This window comes from Podarcis raffonei, chromosome 2 (assembly GCF_027172205.1).
Source record: "Podarcis raffonei isolate rPodRaf1 chromosome 2, rPodRaf1.pri, whole genome shotgun sequence".
Taxonomy (NCBI): Eukaryota; Metazoa; Chordata; class Lepidosauria; order Squamata; family Lacertidae; genus Podarcis; species Podarcis raffonei.
In genome coordinates this window covers 71,219,513-71,237,115 of record NC_070603.1, presented here as the reverse complement: position 1 = coordinate 71,237,115, position 17,603 = coordinate 71,219,513, and the positions used below count along the sequence as shown (strand labels likewise).

Here is a 17,603-nt window from a genome sequence, read left to right as displayed (position 1 = left end):
CTAATGGTCAGAAATGATGGGAGTTATTTCCAACCACATTGTCTGCCCCTGGTTTATGGGAAGATCATTAAATGACATCTTATGCAGCAACAGGGAACTTCATACATGCATGAGGGCTGGCGTTGGAGGGCAGAAAAAGGTGCTTTCTGGAAAATGTAACTAATAGGCAATGAAGATTGGTGTGGTTGATGTCTTCATGGCATATGAGAACTGACAGGTAGCATGAAGACAGGCTGTGACAGCCCTTCAAAATGACAGCCAGCTCTTTGTGTATGATGTGCCCATGGGGTTGATGTGGTAAAAGCTACAAGCCCAAGTGATGGGTTTTGCTGCAGTCTGGGAGGGGGGATTTTAGGCTGTTTTTGCAGCTTTTACTTGGTTCTGGAAAAATCACAGCCACCTCAGACATGTCAATATTAATGCAGTTAGATTTCAGGAACACAAAACTAGGAAAGGGACAAATTGTTGGCATGTGAACTCCAACTGGCCTCCATGAACTTGCATGCCTCTCTGTCCTCCATTCTGCCCAGATAACCCACCCAGTTCACAAGACCACTTTTCATATGACCCATCTGTCCTCACAGTGTATATTTTGTATGTGTGTGTGTGTCTTTTCCCCCAATCATGAAAATCATGATCATCATCATTTATTTGCATGCTGCCTTTCCATAGTTAAAACTCAAGGTGGCTTAAAACATGGAAAGATTTATGTAATTACAAAAATATAACAAAAGTAGTCATAAACAATAAATAAAAACATATTAAATGTGCAACAAAATTAAACAATCATCACATAAGACATAATAAGGTCTAAAATGAACAATACCAAAAAGAAAAAAGAGATTAAAATGAAACTGACAAGGATTTTTTAAAATAAAAACATTAAAGAAAGATATTGATCCTGTAGAAGGAAAACAAGCACAGCCTTATGTATCTATGTATCTATATCTATTAGCTGGAAAGTTCCCAGTGTGGCAATGGGCACCATTCTAGCGCAAGGGAGCAATTTGCTGGTGTTCATCATCTGACTCCCCAGCACTACTGGCCAGGCATGATGTGCTGTCTTGGCCTTCTAACATCACAAGCTGTTTCCCAGCAATTTTGGCTTGCTTGTGGTTAACCTGAACCACCTTGCATTAAGCCTTTTCTCAGTGACGATGGCATACAAATATTGTCATAAAATATTGCTATTGTCTAGTGCTACCCATGTAGGCAAAATGGACAGATCCTGAAGAAGCTTACATCTAGAATTCCAAATTTAAATACTATATGAACACCTACCCTCCCCCTCCAGTAAGTTGCCTCAGCTCTGTGGGGGCCAGCAAAATTTGTTAGACCAGAGATTATGGAGGCAGAGGGACTGGATGCCAGACCTCAGCACCATGACCAAACCTGAGCCAGAACCAGAGGCTATCAGATTGGGAATCCTTGAACTTAGCAACTCCTAAATAAGACTCTCTGGAGTCCATATCCTTGGTGTTTGTACATGCATGTGCACACACACATGCATACTAACATATGAGGAACTGACCCCCCTCCATGCCAGAGACCCGCGTTCCCATCAAAGCAGGTAAGCCTGGAGGAAATTGTCTGAAAGGAGGAAGAATAATGAGCTCCTAGTGAGAGAGCTGCCGCTTTAAGGCCTTCCGCTTCTCAAGGAATTGGCAGGACTTGGGAGGCACAAAAGGGTCCACTCATTTCCTAGACTCTGTTGGATGGAGCTGCTTTCTAGGAGCTTTCCATAGTGCTTCTGACCTGCAGTCTCTGAGTTGCTTCAGGACAAGGTATAATGCCATCCTGAATTGCCTGGGATCTACTCTCTGAAGTCTAAATTCCAGATGTTATTTGTGTTTTATTGCACTTGATGTAATGTGTAAGACACTTCTGGACTGAGATTTCCAGTCCTGGATAAAATATAATTGTTTGCTTTAAAAAGGTAAAGGTAAAGGGACCCCTGACCATGAGGTCCAGTCGTGACCGACTCTGGGGTTGCGGCGCTCATCTTGCTTTACTGGCCAAGGGAGCCGGCGTAAAGCTTCCGGGTCATGTGGCCAGCATGACTAAGCCGCTTCTGGCGCACCAGAGCAGCGCACGGAAACGCCTTTTACCTTCCCGCCGGAGCGGTACCTATTTATCTGCTTGCACTTTGACGTGCTTTCAAACTGCTAGGTTGGCAGGAGCTGGGACCGAGCAACGGGAGCTCACCCCGTTGCGGGGATTCGAACTGCCGACCTTCTGATCGGCAAGTCCTAGGCTCTGTGGTTTAACCTTGTTTGCTTTACTCTTGGCTTATTAAAGCTTTTTTGCATTTTGACCCTTTTTATCATTCCTTGAACTCCCTATTTAAAATTTATATATAGATTTGACATCCTGACCATAACTGATCTCCTAGCTCATATCCAATCACATTGTTTATGATTATTTAAATTACATTATTAAAGCTGGAGATTGGAAGACTGGTCGCTAGGCTGAATGGTCATTATAGCTCCTTCATTGAAATTTCCTTTTCCCAGATTTGGCAAACGAAAGAAATATGATGCATATTATGAAATATTTCTGCAAAACAGCATACTGTCATTTATTATTTTGTGTGTGTGTGTGTGTGTGCTGTTGCTCTTTGCCTCCAGATGTCCCTTTTCACAAAACAGATTTTTGAAACCAAAGGAAGGACTGATTGAAGTTTGTGTGGACACAATCATTCTGCCTGGATACCCACTCTCTAAAGGATGAAGCAATACCATCCATATGTTTCATGCTTATTTTCTACTTATTATGAACAGAGCTCCTTGGAGATGAGCAATCTATAAATATTATGAATTGGTGGGCATGCATAAAATTTATGAATGGTTGCCAGCTATGTAATCTGTGTTTTGTTGACCTTCAAAAATATCTCCTTCCTTTGGCTCCTATTTCTGTATTTACTGTAGCCAGCAGCCCCCTGCTATATAGCCCTTAGGTTTCCTCCTTCACAGTCCTAAGAAGAACGCTGACTGCTGAGTCCTCTTGCGCTATGTCAGCTCACTCCCCCTAGTCCTCAAACTCTGTCCTGTGCCTGATAGGCTGTTCCTTTACTCCACCCCATTGGGAACATTTGCCGTCTGACTGGCCTTTCACTATAAGCATCAAATCCTCTGTGATTATTTTAATATATCTTTTCTGTCATTGGCCACTCCTCAGCCTTCATTCTCATCTTCTTGACGTTAAGCACCAACATTTTTAAAAATATGTAGTCATTGGCCCATTTAAGAGCTCAGTATTGTCCACAAGAGGGGTAGCCAACATGGCGCTTTCCAGATGTGGCACTCCCATCAGCCCTGGTGGCTAGGAATGATGAGAGTTGTAGTCTACACTGACTAGTATCAGCTCTCCCATGCTTCATACAGGGGTGTTTCCCAGCTCTACCTGGAGATGCAGGGATCGATCGGAATTCCTGCATGCAAAGCACTGAGCTATAGACCCTTTCAGTGTAAAAACAACAGCAACCCCCGAGTCTTCGTCCTCAATATACCCAATACAGGGAAGTTATTTGAGCTAAATGCATAGAGTTTCTACGTTGCCACTCTTAACTAGGTCCCTAGAGAAGTGCCTTTTTGTGGGGACAAGACAGGGCAGAGCAGGGCAGGTCCTTTGTCATTCTAATATGTGAACTGCTTGGCTGAAGAGCAGGATATAAATATAACATTTCTCCATCCAGACCACCTTCCACTGGTGAGGAGCGTCTCTTTCATGCATCAGGTTTAAAATGTTTTACTTGGAGAAAGTTCTGTGGTTAGAGGGGCTTAATATTTAAACAATTAAACATTCCACAAACCCTGATGGACCTAATTGCTCCTGATTCACACATTTGTATGTCATTTTGCCTAATATTTTTTCAGGGCAGATTTCCCTAATATAACATATTTTGTACACATGTTTAAGCATTTTTATGCATGCTTTACCCCAGTATATGATTATTATTATTTTAGTACACATTACTTGACTGGACAACTGCACTGCAAAATTCAGAGAATTCCACATTTTGACGAATTGATGTGTTTCTGTCTCGTTTTGTTTTGGAAAGTGCAAATTTATTAAGTCCGACTTTGGATGAAAATGCATCCAGTTCCTTCCCCGTCCCTGGAGGCATGTTCCACAAATGAGTTCAACCACCCAGACTAATACTGCATCTGAAAGGGGTAATAAATGCAGGTCTGCACACATTACATGATTGCTGACAGAGAGGCCTCTCAGAAGCTTGTTATGCCACCACTATAGCAGATCTACAGGGAAATTGCTTTCACTTGAATGGGTCAAGTCTTATGCCACAAACATTAGGCATCATCACGAAACATCGTCTTATCCCTCCCAGAAGCTATCAGGGCAGGAAGGAGCCATGCTGATTCAGTGACATTTTTCCTTTTCCTTCTATGGATGAGCTCTGTAATGTGCATGGAAAATGCAACATCAGAATACAAAATCAATGCGGATTTGGTACATAAGATACGTGAGGAGGGATCAGCACTATCATGTGTCATGTGACCAATCGCAGCCCTCGAGCAATGCCCAGCTTGGGAGGGCTGTTAAATCAATTCCTGTGCAAATGGTCTGTGTCCATGTTCTGACTAAGAGAGTTACTTCTTGCATCAATCATGGCTCAGTTCACAAAGGCAGAGTCTTCGGCAGGACGATTATTGATAAAAGCACCTTCCACAGCAGCTCTTGATATATTTGCATTTGTACGCTTTTTGAACTCTTCCCCCCCCTCCTTTTCTCCCCTCACCTTATCAGACAGCAGCTGCCTGGCTGCATGTGGAATCTCAGAACACATTCATAGAGCAAATCCTTTGGGATGGAGCTCTTAAGCGGGCAGGCACATGAAATGCAATTGTGACTCGGATACTTGAACTGACCCAGTTTCACCTAAAGAAAAATCCCCCACAGAGCAAGGAGAGAAAAGCTGAATCAGACTCTTGTCAAATAGTTCCTATTAAAAGGTGCTAATTCAGCAGCAAAGCCATGCTGCCTGTCCTCTGGAGACAAGCATTCTCAAAACACACACACATCTATAGGAAGGAGTGGAGAGGGGGGCATTCAAGAAAAAAGCTACTTTTAGGCTCCATTCAAGTTCTTGGAGCAGGCGGGAGCAGAGACAGCCATGCGAGTTCAGGAGGTAGGTGCAGCAAAGCAGGAACATTTTTAGACCGGGATTTCAGAAACCAAAAGCACTTGCAAATGAAACTGTAAAGAACACCTGAGGCTTCTGTGTTTGTTTGCTTCTGAGGGTGTCTCTGATCACAGCTCAGTCTGAACTGAAGAACTACTTACCCACTGCACTCAGTAGCATTTCATCTTCCCCTGTGTTCCTGAAAGTGGCCAGCCCCACACATGCGGGGCACCCAGGAACCCACCCACTATCACTACCCCCTCCCCACAGTTTCTGTCAGTCAAGGATTCACTGTTTAAACTGGAGGCATTTTGACATGAGGAGGAGACCCAGCTTATCTGAGGTGCTGAGGTGCTTCCAGCATTGCAGGGGAGGCTGTCGTGCAAGTGTGGCCTATTGTTCTCAGCAGCTGCTGCTGCTGCTGCCAACATGCTTCTCACCCAAGGATTGCTTTCATTTAAGTCCTGCCAGTCACCCCAAGTGGCTCTGCCAAGAGACCTCAGCTTCTGGCTCTGACTCCAGACAGGAATGGATGTAGACGGCTGCTAGCAGGCTACTGGACTGAACATTTCAGAGTACTGAACTATATGCAGCAGCAGAAGATCTCAGTGTGGGTTGTCAGTGTCACAGTCTCTAGCCTCATCTGAACACGGAACAAACTATGCTCAAGGCTTTACACCTGGTTCCCTGACTCCAGACGACACAAGTCAAAACTGCAGTACTCATCTGGCCCAGTTTCATCAAGATTTCCAAAAGTTCACCCTCTTTGTTCCCTGCTCCCTAGACTGAATCAGTGCCTCAAAAAAATATCAGAGCTTAGCTCCCAGTAAGGAAGAACTATCGGTGGTGGATCTGCACAGGACAGCTGGCCATCTAACATTGCTATAGCCTCTTGGGAAGAAAGCATCATGTAGATGCACCCTCATTCATTCCTCTCTCAGCAGCAGCAAGAATTGTCCCAGAAAAAAGGAAATGTTCAGGAAGCATCACTACATCAGTTGCACTAGCTGAAGCTTGTTGCGCAACCAGAAGTATTAGGGCTACAGCAATCAGTTGAGCAGTCAGGCACCAGGGCCATGCTTTCTTCCTGCACCTAGTCCTGTGCAAGCCATTCTGCTATCACAACTAGTAGACCTCTCAGGGACTTTAAATTAGGGCTACACTGAATTCCTTCCCAAGTCTCTTAGCCAGCAAACTTCACTGTCAAGCTGGACACAAACTGAATCACCACATAGCAAACAACCCTTCCAAGTCAGTCCACAATTTCCCCATCCTCTTGCCATGTAAACAAACTTCTTTCTCTTTTTCAGTACCACAAGTGAGGCCCGAATTGCCTCAGAGAAGGGTGTGCCCCTTGCAGAGGTGTGTGAATTCCTCTCCATGTTTCCCACGAATAGCTGTCCCCTTTTTTCTATGAATTCATTTTGTTCTCCCTTGTACCTTCAACAAACTGTGACTGAACTGAGAATTCTTGGCTTGCAGCAAGTGGTGGGTGGGTGAGGGTGAGGTGACAGAGCAAATTTCAGAGTCACATGCATGAGCAGAAATGACATTTCAAGATCACACATCCCAAGAGTGCTAGGACACTTGCCCACCCAGAGAACAAGAGGCGAAACGCCTAGGAATCTCAAACCAGTCACAGCAGTGAAGACATTTCAAGCACAAGCAGTCAAGGTCCCCAAGATTCAAAGTGTTATTCCCTGAATAAATGAAAAGAGGGGACAGATGCCAGGAAAATGTCACTGGCCATCAGAGACACCAGGGGCACACTAAGGAAAGGACGTGCAGATCCTACTTTTCTATCTCAGATCATCATGTGGACAAAGCACAACAAAACCCACCAGAAACCAGCTAATGTTTGAGGATGGGGAGGCGGGTGCAATTGATTAATTAAGATACTGCATATTTCTTGCTACTTCTTTAAAAAAAGGTCCCTAATTTCAGATTCTGGTGGACCCAACATCTGGCAAAAAAACAATCAAACAATTACTTGGGTTCCCCAATGAAGAGAGATACCAAAGTGTAAAGCGTGCATAACAATCTATTTTTTAGTGAAAATAACTTAGAAAAATGCATTATATACAGAAAAACCGCTTTGCAAAAATGTATATAAAGTTAAAGGTAAAGGACCCCTGACAGTTAAGTGCAGTTGCAGATGACTCTGGGGTTGCGGCGCTCATCTCGGTTTACTGGCCGAGGGAGCCGACATTTGTCCACACACTGTTTTTCCGGGTCATGTGGCCAGCATGACTAAGACGCTTCTGGCGAAACCAGAGCAGCGCACAGAAACGCTGTTTACCTTCCCGCCGGAGCAGTGCCTATTTATCTACAGTGGTACCTCGGGTTAAGTACTTAATTCGTTCTGGAGGTCCGTTCTTAACCTGAAACTGTTCTTAACCAGAGGTACCACTTTAGCTAATGAGGCCTCCCTCTGCCGCAGCACAATTTCTGTTCTCATCCTGAAGCAAAGTTCTTAACCCGAGGTACTATTTCTGGGTTAGCGGAGTCTGTAACCTGAAGCGTATGTAACCTGAAGCGTATGTAACCCGAGGTACTACTGTACTTGCCCTTTGACGTGCTTTCAAACTGCTAGGTTGGCAGGAGCTGGGACTGAGCAACAGGAACTCACCCCGTTGCAGGAATTCGAACCGCTGACCTTTTGATCAGCAAGCCCAAGAGGCTCAGTGGTTTAGAGCACAGCGCCACTCATGTCCGTAAAAATGTGTGTGTGTGTGTGTATGACAAAACTGCACAAAATGTGTGTATTAGGGAAGGCTTCCACTAAAATGCAGATGAGAACTTTGGAAAATAAATTGCAGACTAATGTGGAAATGAGAAACCCAAGGGGACAGATTCGATCATCTCTAGCCAAGCTTCTTCCGCCCTTCACCCTCTGGCAATTCAATTCAAGCACTGTGCATGGCCTGGAGGCTTCCCATACCAGCCTCAGCAGCTCCTGACATGCTGCTGCAACTCCTATTCTTTACTGGGAAAATCAGAGTCTTTTGTGCTCTCCCTTTCTTATGCTTGCACTAAGATGAAGCAGCAGTAACTCTGCTCCCTCTGACCCTTACAAAAATCATAGGGTAACAGACTAAAGTAACATAAAGGAAAAGGTAATAGGCAGAGATTACAAAATACAAACATTTTTCTTCGTGCAGAAATACCCATATAGTGCTGTGTTCAAGTGGAAAGTCTTGCAGAGCCATTGCAGGGAAGATCCTGCTGCCCATGGAACTCTTTCTCGTTTTTGAATATATGAATATGAATACATTTTGCCTAGTAAATGCATTTTTCCAAGCATCATACCATACTTTTGGGTGTTGTTTTCACAAATATTCATATTCATATTTTTATTTCATAAAAAAATTCCCACTGTTCGATCGTAAGGGGGGAGGGGGAACCCCTCAAAGCAGTTTACAAAAGATAAAAGAGTGAAATCAAGAAAAAAAATCACAACCATACTTTAAAACATACAAATTTAAAGTACTAAAACACATTAAAATCATCTCAACTTTCTAAGCATCTGTGTAGGCTTATTATTTTATTTCATAAAATTCATTTTCATATGCCTACATTTCTGTTATATATGCATTTCAGGTTTGGCAAGCTGCAGTGTAAAATTCAAAGCAGTTCCCCAGACATGTAATGGGTAGAATTCTGATGCTGAGAAATTTACCTGGCACATCTCCTCGATCAAAGATAGAAGGACCATCCATTGACCCTCCATCTTGCAGGTACACATTAACCGACACACAATTCTTGACAGTAAAGTGGAACAAGGAGTGAGTTACTGAAAATTGCCTTGGAACACACCTAAACGGTCCAGTATTAGTCACAGGCATCCACGTCATTGCAACTCTTTAACATTGGAGCCACAGATGTTTTTAGAAGTAGACAGCAGCATGTCACAGCTGCAGGATGCCACTGCGGATGGACTTACACAATATGGTTTTTAATGTCAATTAGTATCACGTTGTCCTGGCATTGCATCATCCCTGCATCTTGCACATGTAACAAGCACTCTGATGAAGCAGTGTGGGTGGGTGGGGAGAAGGGATGCTGCTGGGTCATCCACAATTGGGTTTCATGTCAACCCACTGATGGTGAGATGCTCTGAATCTTACCCTGAACAGGTCTTGATGTTTGATGCCCGTCGGATATGCATCAGGATTCACCCTGACTTAGTATACATAGTAAATCTAGCATGGTGAGTTCAATTGCTATTCCTGCCCCCCGGCTCTGCCAGCAGTGCGAATGGCCTGCCTGCATTGCTATGGATCTCCCAGGCTCACCCTCTGGCTCTGGAATTAACTGCATTAATGACAAAGCTGGCTGAATGCAGGGAGAACAGAGTTGCTTCTCTGCCAGTCAGAAGGAATTAAGCAGACATTAACCACACAGGATTTTTTATTTTTTTTAAGAGTGAGACAGTTCCCTGTGGCCAGAGGAGAAAGAGCTACTTTAGCAAGGGAAAGTCAATCGTTCCTGCCATTTATCAGAAGGCTCATTCTGAACCTTTGCCTCTCTCTCAAGAAGCTGAGCAAGGAGACCGCGCCCTTAGGACAATCATACACCCCTTTTCCCAAGCGGGTAATAGGTGGGGACAGGGAGTAGCCAAGGCTAAAGATCTAAGGCCATTCCTTCCATAAATGCATACACTGGGAACAAGAGATTAATGCTACACATGTCTACTGAGAAATGTAACACACTGAGTTCTGTGAAGCTTACTCCCAGGTGAGTGAGTATAATAGGATCAGATGAAACCCCAGCACAAGAACGGAAGAAGAGCCTGCTGGATCAGGCCAAAGACCCATCATCCTGTCCTCACAATGGCCAGCAAGTTGTCAAGGGGACCTCTCACACTAAAATGCAGATCAGGGGCTCTGGAAGGAGAGGAATAGGAAAGGCTATTGCTCCACTACAACATGAATCTACCAGTCATGATTACTCATGCCATTAGAATAGAGCCTACTGCGAAGACTGTGTGTTGGTCGGCATGCACTGATCTACACACATAAAACAAATTCACGAACAGGCATCTTCCAAAAACCCATCCCAAACCCCAAAACGTCCCATGGCAATCGGCAAATGGTAATGGGGGCAGGACTGTGAAATCCTGAAGCCCCTAGTCATGAACCGGCACATGGGCGCTGGATATAGATTCAGTCGCTCTGACTCAAGGAATGAGGCAGTTGAGCAGCTCAGCAGCTGTATCCATGACTGAGCAGCCCTATTTAGGATCCACTCTGCTCACTCCGAAAAGAGGGAAGGGGCTAGAAAAGGTGCCATAAATATAATCTGCCTCCCTTTTCCCCGACTGGATTACCGCGCCCAGTGGGGTCACCACCCAGCGTTCGTAAAAGACAATTGAACTTTGGAACATGGAATATATGGACTTTGTCGGATAACACAAAAAGTCACTTATGGACTCACTTTTGAGGACCATTTTATGGAAGACAATCTTACTCGGCTATGAGTGATTGCCAAAGAAGAAGAAGATGACAAGAAGGACCCGAGTGAAATAGCACCCTCTCTCCCTCATGATTCCTTGCAACTGGTACACAGAGCCTTAATATCTCTGACAGAGGAGGCAGACCAGATAGCCATCATAGAAATATATGAGCATAGAGTGGAAGTGTGTGCCCTGTTCTGGCTTCTAAAGGTTTCCTGCAGTTTCTACAGGGTCATGGGCCCCAAAGGAAACATCTGACCGGGAGTAAGAACCAGGATGCTGAGTAGAGGAGCTTCCTGACATTCCACCAGAGATCTCTACTCTCAAGTCTTTCTGTGGAGAACTGGTGCTCTAACTGAACAATGTGCCCATTCTTTCAGGAGCGTCAACAGAAAATGAAACCCTTCATGTTTGCCATGGAGTTGGGGACATTCAGTCCCCTGTGCACCAGCAAGAATTGCATGTGCCCATCAACACTCACTTAAATTAATCCAGTCTGTGCTGCACCCTTTTACATCGCATTTGCAGCTCCCTCCTCTGCAAAGCTCATTCGGGGAACGCTTTTCCAGTCCTGATCAGGCAGCTAAATCCAAAGGGGGGGGGAATCTTTTGTTCTGTCTTTTATTCGGGGGGGGGGTTAATCTGTGGGTGAGGCCAGAGGTAAAAGAGAGCAGAGTTCACAGCAATTCAAGATGGCATAGTTCTCCTTTTGCCTCTGTGTGACTCCATCTCCTTCCCTTTCCCTCTGAGCGACTTTATCTGCAAAGAACATTGCAAAATCATTGCAGGAGGTTTTGGGGTCCTCACCAGACCCCAATGGACGAATAGTGCACTATTAGTCCCATACCTAAAATTCAGACCCAAAAAGGGGAGGGGGAAGGCACAGTCAGGGTATAATAAAAGCCGCTGACATGAACTTCAGATTGAGAAGGCACAGAAGATTATTGCACACACCACAACTGAATCAAACATCAGTTTAGGCAACAAGTTCCTTAGCCAACATGTGTTTGCTTTTGTCATTCTGTGAAGTTTGCTGTGTCAGTAGAGCAGGAAACTCTTAATCTCAGGGTTGTGGGTTCGAGCCCCACAATGGGCAAAATATTTCTGCATTGCAGGGGGTGGACTAGATGATCCTCATGGTCCCTGCCAACTCTACAATTCTATGATTCTATGAAATAATTGATGAGGATAAACCCATTAAATATCACACGGTGTCTAGAGTGGATGTCAATCATGGAAACCATAGACGTATGTCAAGTATTGTGGTAAGGTCTCAGTGGGTGTCAGTTCAGTTTCATTTCAATATCTTTATTAGAATGAAAACAGCTTCATCTCATCCCTCATTCTTATGATGTCATTCTGCTGTGGCCGCATCACAGGTGATTGTTATGGCAACACGGTTCCTGCCTTCTGTACTGATGGGAAGATTCTTTCTTTCCCTCTGAGGCTGTTGGACCACTGTCTGGTCTTGTGATAGCATCAGGAAAAAGGGACATAGCCTCTGAAAGATCCCATCACAATGCACTACCCTAAGAAGTCCAAGAGTCCTGGCCCTGTAGGGCACAGACCAAGCTCAAAGGGCCTCCCGTCAGACTCCTCATCATGCCCATCAGACAAGTACAAGGACTATGCTGCCGTTGTTATAGACACAGGCACTGGATACACCAAGAGTGGCCTGGCTGGGGATGAGAAGCCAAGATCCATTGTGCCAAGTGTTGTGGGGGTGCCAAGGTACAGGACCAAGGAAAGCCCATTGTACTACATTGGGAAGAGCATCCCACAGCGGCGTGCGGAGGTGAGCACACACCAGGTAATGACCCATGGGGTCGTGACAGATTGGGATGCCCTAGAGATGCTGTGGCACCATGTCTTCTACACAGAGCTCAGCGTGTGCCCTGAAGAGCTCGCTGTGCTGGTCACCGATTCCCCCATGTCCCCAACGACTAACCGCGAGAAAATGGCGGAGCTACTCTTTGAGAACTTTGAGGTGCCAGCCATGTTTGTGGCTCATCAGTCCCTTTTGTCGGTGTATTCCTACGGCCGGACAGGCGGGCTGGTGATTGGCTCTGGCTATGGGACATCCTACACCGCTCCTGTCCACGATGGCTACATTTTACCTCATGCCACCTACCGACTGGACATAGCAGGCAATGCCCTGACGGAATACCTGGCCAAGTTGATGGGAGAATCTGGGAACCCTTTCCATAAGGATGAAATGGAGGTGGTATGTCAGATCAAGGAGAAGTGCTGCTATATCCCGGAGGAATATGAGGGTGAACTGAATGCTGATGAGAAGAAATACCTCATGGACTACACCCTTCCTGACAGGCAGGTTATCTCCATCGGCAGTGAGCGCTTCCGCTGCTCAGAGATCCTCTTCAATCCGACCATGCTGGGCTTCCCAGAGGTGGGGCTTCATGTCCAAGCTATAAGCAGCATCAGGAAATGCAAGCCAGAGCGACAAGCGGACCTGCTTGCCAATGTGCTGCTGGCTGGTGGAACTACCATGCTTCGTGGCTTTTCCGAGAGGATTAAGAAGGAACTGCAGAAGATGGAGCCATCCAAAAAGGTGGGCATCCTGGCTTCCCCCAACCGCACCTTCTCTGCCTGGTTGGGTGGCTCCATTGTGGCGTCGCTCAACTCTTTCCAGAACGTGTGGATCGACCGGCAGGCCTACAATGAGAAGGGGTCCTTCATTGTCCACCGGCACTGCTTCTGATCAAGGCGGTGGCATGCCAGGCTTGGCAAGGGCATGTGTCAAAGGGAAAATCTCCTCTACAACATGCTGTTTTTTTAGCATAGCACTTCTGAGTCGGTTCTGTCACCACTATTGGAGATGGGGGGGAGCAAAGGGAGTTTGTAGGGGTTTACAAAAAAATCTAAGAAGAGGTGGGGAGGGAGAGGGAGGGAGAGAGTGGAAATGTTGAACCAAATAATGGATCCTTTTAAAAAATGTGATTTGTTACAGGTAAAGCCGTGCAAGATATGTGTGCCATATTTCTCACATACACACAAGTATGAACTGTCTCATAGGCAGACCTACACGCCTGCACATCTTTCATTAGATCAATTCATGGCTACTAGCCATGAGGGCTATGTTCTACCTGGTCAATCACTGTGAGAACAAGATGTTGGTCCAGGTGAGCCTTTTCCTCTGAACCAGCAGAGCTGTTCTTATGTTCTTACATTTGTGGTGGCAGAACTCACCCACCACCATTTGCAGTTCTCACCGTAGCTTTCTCCCAAATCTGCAAACGGTTACCCATATTTAGAGATTGTTCCTCCCCCTCACACATTTCTGCCCACTGTCCAAGGAGACGGCAACCTGTAAAACTGCTCATACATTGAGGTCGATCAAGACTGTGAGGTGAGGAGCTTGGGTCCAGGGAAATAAATGAAAACATAGCCATTGCTGACCATATGTGGCTCCTGCTAAATGATTACTGCTCCTGCTAAAGAATGCCACTGGAACAGAGTTTATCAGAACAGGGCTTTGAGTCCTTTAGCAAGGCTAGTTAGTCAGAATCTCTGCTAGGGCCAAAGAATCCTGTGCTGTTTTCTGTGACAAAAGGTGGCCTTATCTGCAAATCATGGGGGAGAGGCTTCAAGGTTGGTGTAGTGAAGGATGGGGTGAGTGGCGGTGGATAGAGGAGGCATTGTCCAAATCCTCTGGGCCACAAGTAGAGCCCTGCAGGATCAAACCCATGGCTTATCTCACCCAGCATCCTGCTTTCCAGAGTTGCCAGTTGCTGCCTATGGAAAGCTCACAGGCAGGGCAAGATGGCAATAGACCTTACTTGCAGATGTTCTCCAGAAACTGTTACCCAGGGACCAGCTGCCTCTTATCTCAGGGGTAAACCTATACATCTTCCACTTTGCATGTATTTCTCTCATTTAATATTTGCACCCCTAAGCAATGGGAGAATGAAGAGACATTTACAGCTATCTCATAAACCAGAGATTGTGTTGCCATAGACCAGCTATTTGGCAGGGAGCATCTTTTTTTAGGGCTGGAGGTAGCGCAGCCTCTTTTCTCTTACATCCTCCCTGGGGATCCTATGCCAGGAACTTCAGAGATGGTCTTTCTCCTGAAAGAACTGGGAACTAATTCTGTTTCTTTTGCCCTGTCTCCATGACAATCTATGTAATTACCGCTGGTGGACTATTTGTTGCCATGGCAAATTTAAATGCACACTGGTCCTTGTGTGTGTTATGCTATGAGTCATTGGCTGAGCTGCCACCCAGCAGGGTCTGTGAACATACTAGCTCTTCACTTTGCTCCAGAAGGAAAGAGGCTGATAGCTGTGGCGGATCACATGGGGTAGCCTGGCTGTGCTAAAGTTAACACCGAGTGAGGCATCCCAGCACCCTCAGCCTCTCCTATAGGCTCCTTGCAGAATGAGATTCTCCATCCACAAGACCAGTGAGTTGGCGTGCCACCCTCTCTTCCAAATATCCCCACCGTGATCTGGCTTACTTGCCAGCTGAAAAGTACCTGCAGATGCATCGGGTACTGAGAGTTTGGCCCCCTTTGTTTCCCTTCCGGTGAGAGTCAGACGTGATTGACAGTCCAAAAATGGATAGTTCACAAGCAGGCAGCAAAGTTGTTGAGAAAGGAAGCTGCCCAGGAACAACTTGCCAGGATGAAAAAGTGCAGATGGTTCTAGTGTCAAAAACTGTTCCATTAAAAATAAGTGGTGATTTTCAAACCTGAGGAATTAAGTACTCTTGGTGTGTCGGGGGGTGTATGTCCTGTAATGATTGCTGCCATCCATTGCATCACTTTTACGCGCACTCTCCCATTTTCCATTATGGCAGCCCTGCTTCCTTTCCCAGCCAGAAAAGTTGGTGGGAGGAAGAAGCAAACGGAAAAAGAGGCATGGGCAGGTAGTAACTAAACCCAAAGGAGCCCTGCTTACCCCTCAGAATAGGCTTCCTCAACCTCGGCCCTCCAGTTGTTTTTGGCCTACAACTCCCATGATTCCAAGCTAGCAGGACCAGTGGTCACAGGTGATGGGAATTGTGGTCTCAAAACATCTGGAGGGCCAAGGTTGAGGAAGCCTGCCTCAGAATGACCAGGATCTGAGTTCAGATGTTGTTGTTGTTTAGTCATTTAGTCGTGTCCGACTCTTTGTGACCCCATGGACCAGAGCACGCTAGGCACTCCTGTCTTCCACTGCCTCCCGCAGTTTGGTCAAACTCATGCTGGTAGCTTCAAGAACACTGTCCAATCATCTCGTCCTCTGTCGTCCCCTTCTCCTTGTGCCCTCCATCTTTCCCAACATCAGGATCTTTTCCTGGGAGTCTTCTCTTCTCACTGAGCTGAGATGAGTGTTGTTAATTGAGTTCTCTCTCATGTTGATGCCACACTTGGGAATTAGCAAGTATGCCCTTCTCTCCTTATGCCACATAAAAGTAATCCAAACGGATTACTCTGGACAAGCCAATGGATCCTTACAATCAGTGTATGTGCTATAGCAGGGTGGTCCAACATTCAGCCTGAATGCAGCCCTCAAGGCCTTTTTTTGATGGCCCTCAACAATATTTGATGCCCCCTTCCCACAGCCCTCATGCTGCCTTCCCAAAGCCAAGCAAGTGAGGTGCTGGGCTTTGGGAAGGAGGCATGGGGCTCTGACAGGATCCTAGAGCCCTCCTTCTCATGGCCTAGGTGGTGCTTTCACAACTTGGCAGGGTCCCTGTTGAAGTAGTCTTGTGGCCCACTTGGTATGAAAAGTTGGAGCGTCCTGCGCTATAGTATACTAACTGGAGGTCAATGTGCTTGATGGAGTCCCTCTTCCTTCACACGCACCCAGAAGGGGGTGCTGTTCATGATGGACCAGGAGTCCTCTCCAAAGTGACCAGGAATCAAAGGAGAATTCACATGAGTTTCCCAAGTTCCTCTTGGGCTGGAGGGGCAGTGACTTCACTTTCTGCTCTACCACAGATAGCTGGCATGCCTGCTGTGTCCAGCATGGCTGTGACTATTTGTATAAAAACCAATCAAAATGGTATGCCAAACTGGAGGTAAGAAACAGAAGGAGAAAACTGGCTGGGAGCTTCTCTGTCAGTAGGACTTCAAGCTGTGCCAGCTCTTTTCGCACATCAAGAGGGAGCCTTCATTCTTCTGAAGAAGGAAAACTGGGCTGGCCTTCCATGTGGTAAGAGTAATATGCAGCCTGGCTACTTATTTAGTCTATTCTCTGGGAAAGTTCTGAGTTGGGCATTCTGGGAAGCAGCACAAACTGGACAAAATGGGGTTGTTATTGGGGATCTGATTATATTGTGCTAAACTCCTCACTAGCAACATAGTCTGAAGAACAGGGTCCAAGTCTTAACTAGGCTGACCCACGTCACTGCATAAGCAATACCCCCCTTTAATCACATTAATGCTATAAATTAGCATTTAATGCTACAAATGCTTGTAAATATTGAGCCGTGTCTGCCTCCCGCTGATTAATTGGGAATTATACTTGAGGTTACCACACAGTTCGAAGATTAATAACTGTGTATCTTGCTGTTTGCAGGCTGCATGATTAAACTCTTGATTGGAAGCCGAGTCTACAGTGCACTGCTAATTCCCCCTTGCTTACCCAGCAGTTAATTACAGGCATAGGTGGTCGGCAGTTAGCGTGATCATAGCTCTTGCCTGTGCAAAGTGCAGCCCCCCTCAGCAGTGGCTGAAATAACACCCAGACATTTAGCCAGGAAATTCCGGCAAAGGCCTTGCTGCATAGTGTCACACAGCCAGGGATGCTGGAGCGAGTGGTAGGGCTGGGATCGAGTCTAGTGAGCCAAAACTGAATGTGTGTGCGCTTTGACCTCTCGTTAGCTGTAGAAGGTATGTGCTGCAGCAGGAAAGCTTGATATTCTGCCTTTGCCTGGCAAACAGAAGAAACTGACTTATACTTAGGGTTTAGCCACACTTACCTTTTGCCCAGGACATGGGTGGTGCTGTGGTGTAAACCACAGAGCCTAGGGCTTGCCAATCAGAAGGTCGGTGGTTCA

General features: G+C 45.9%; 1 protein-coding gene across 1 annotated transcript; it reads left to right on the top strand.

Annotated features, from left to right (window-relative positions):
* The first annotated feature begins 12,017 nt into the window (after positions 1 to 12,017).
* On the top strand, positions 12,018 to 13,399 carry LOC128409607 (actin-like). The gene has a single exon (XM_053380182.1). The coding sequence runs from the start codon at positions 12,118 to 12,120 to the stop codon at positions 13,315 to 13,317; it is 1,200 nt and encodes a 399-aa protein (XP_053236157.1). The 5' UTR covers positions 12,018 to 12,117; the 3' UTR covers positions 13,318 to 13,399.
* Positions 13,400 to 17,603: the final 4,204 nt, after the last annotated feature.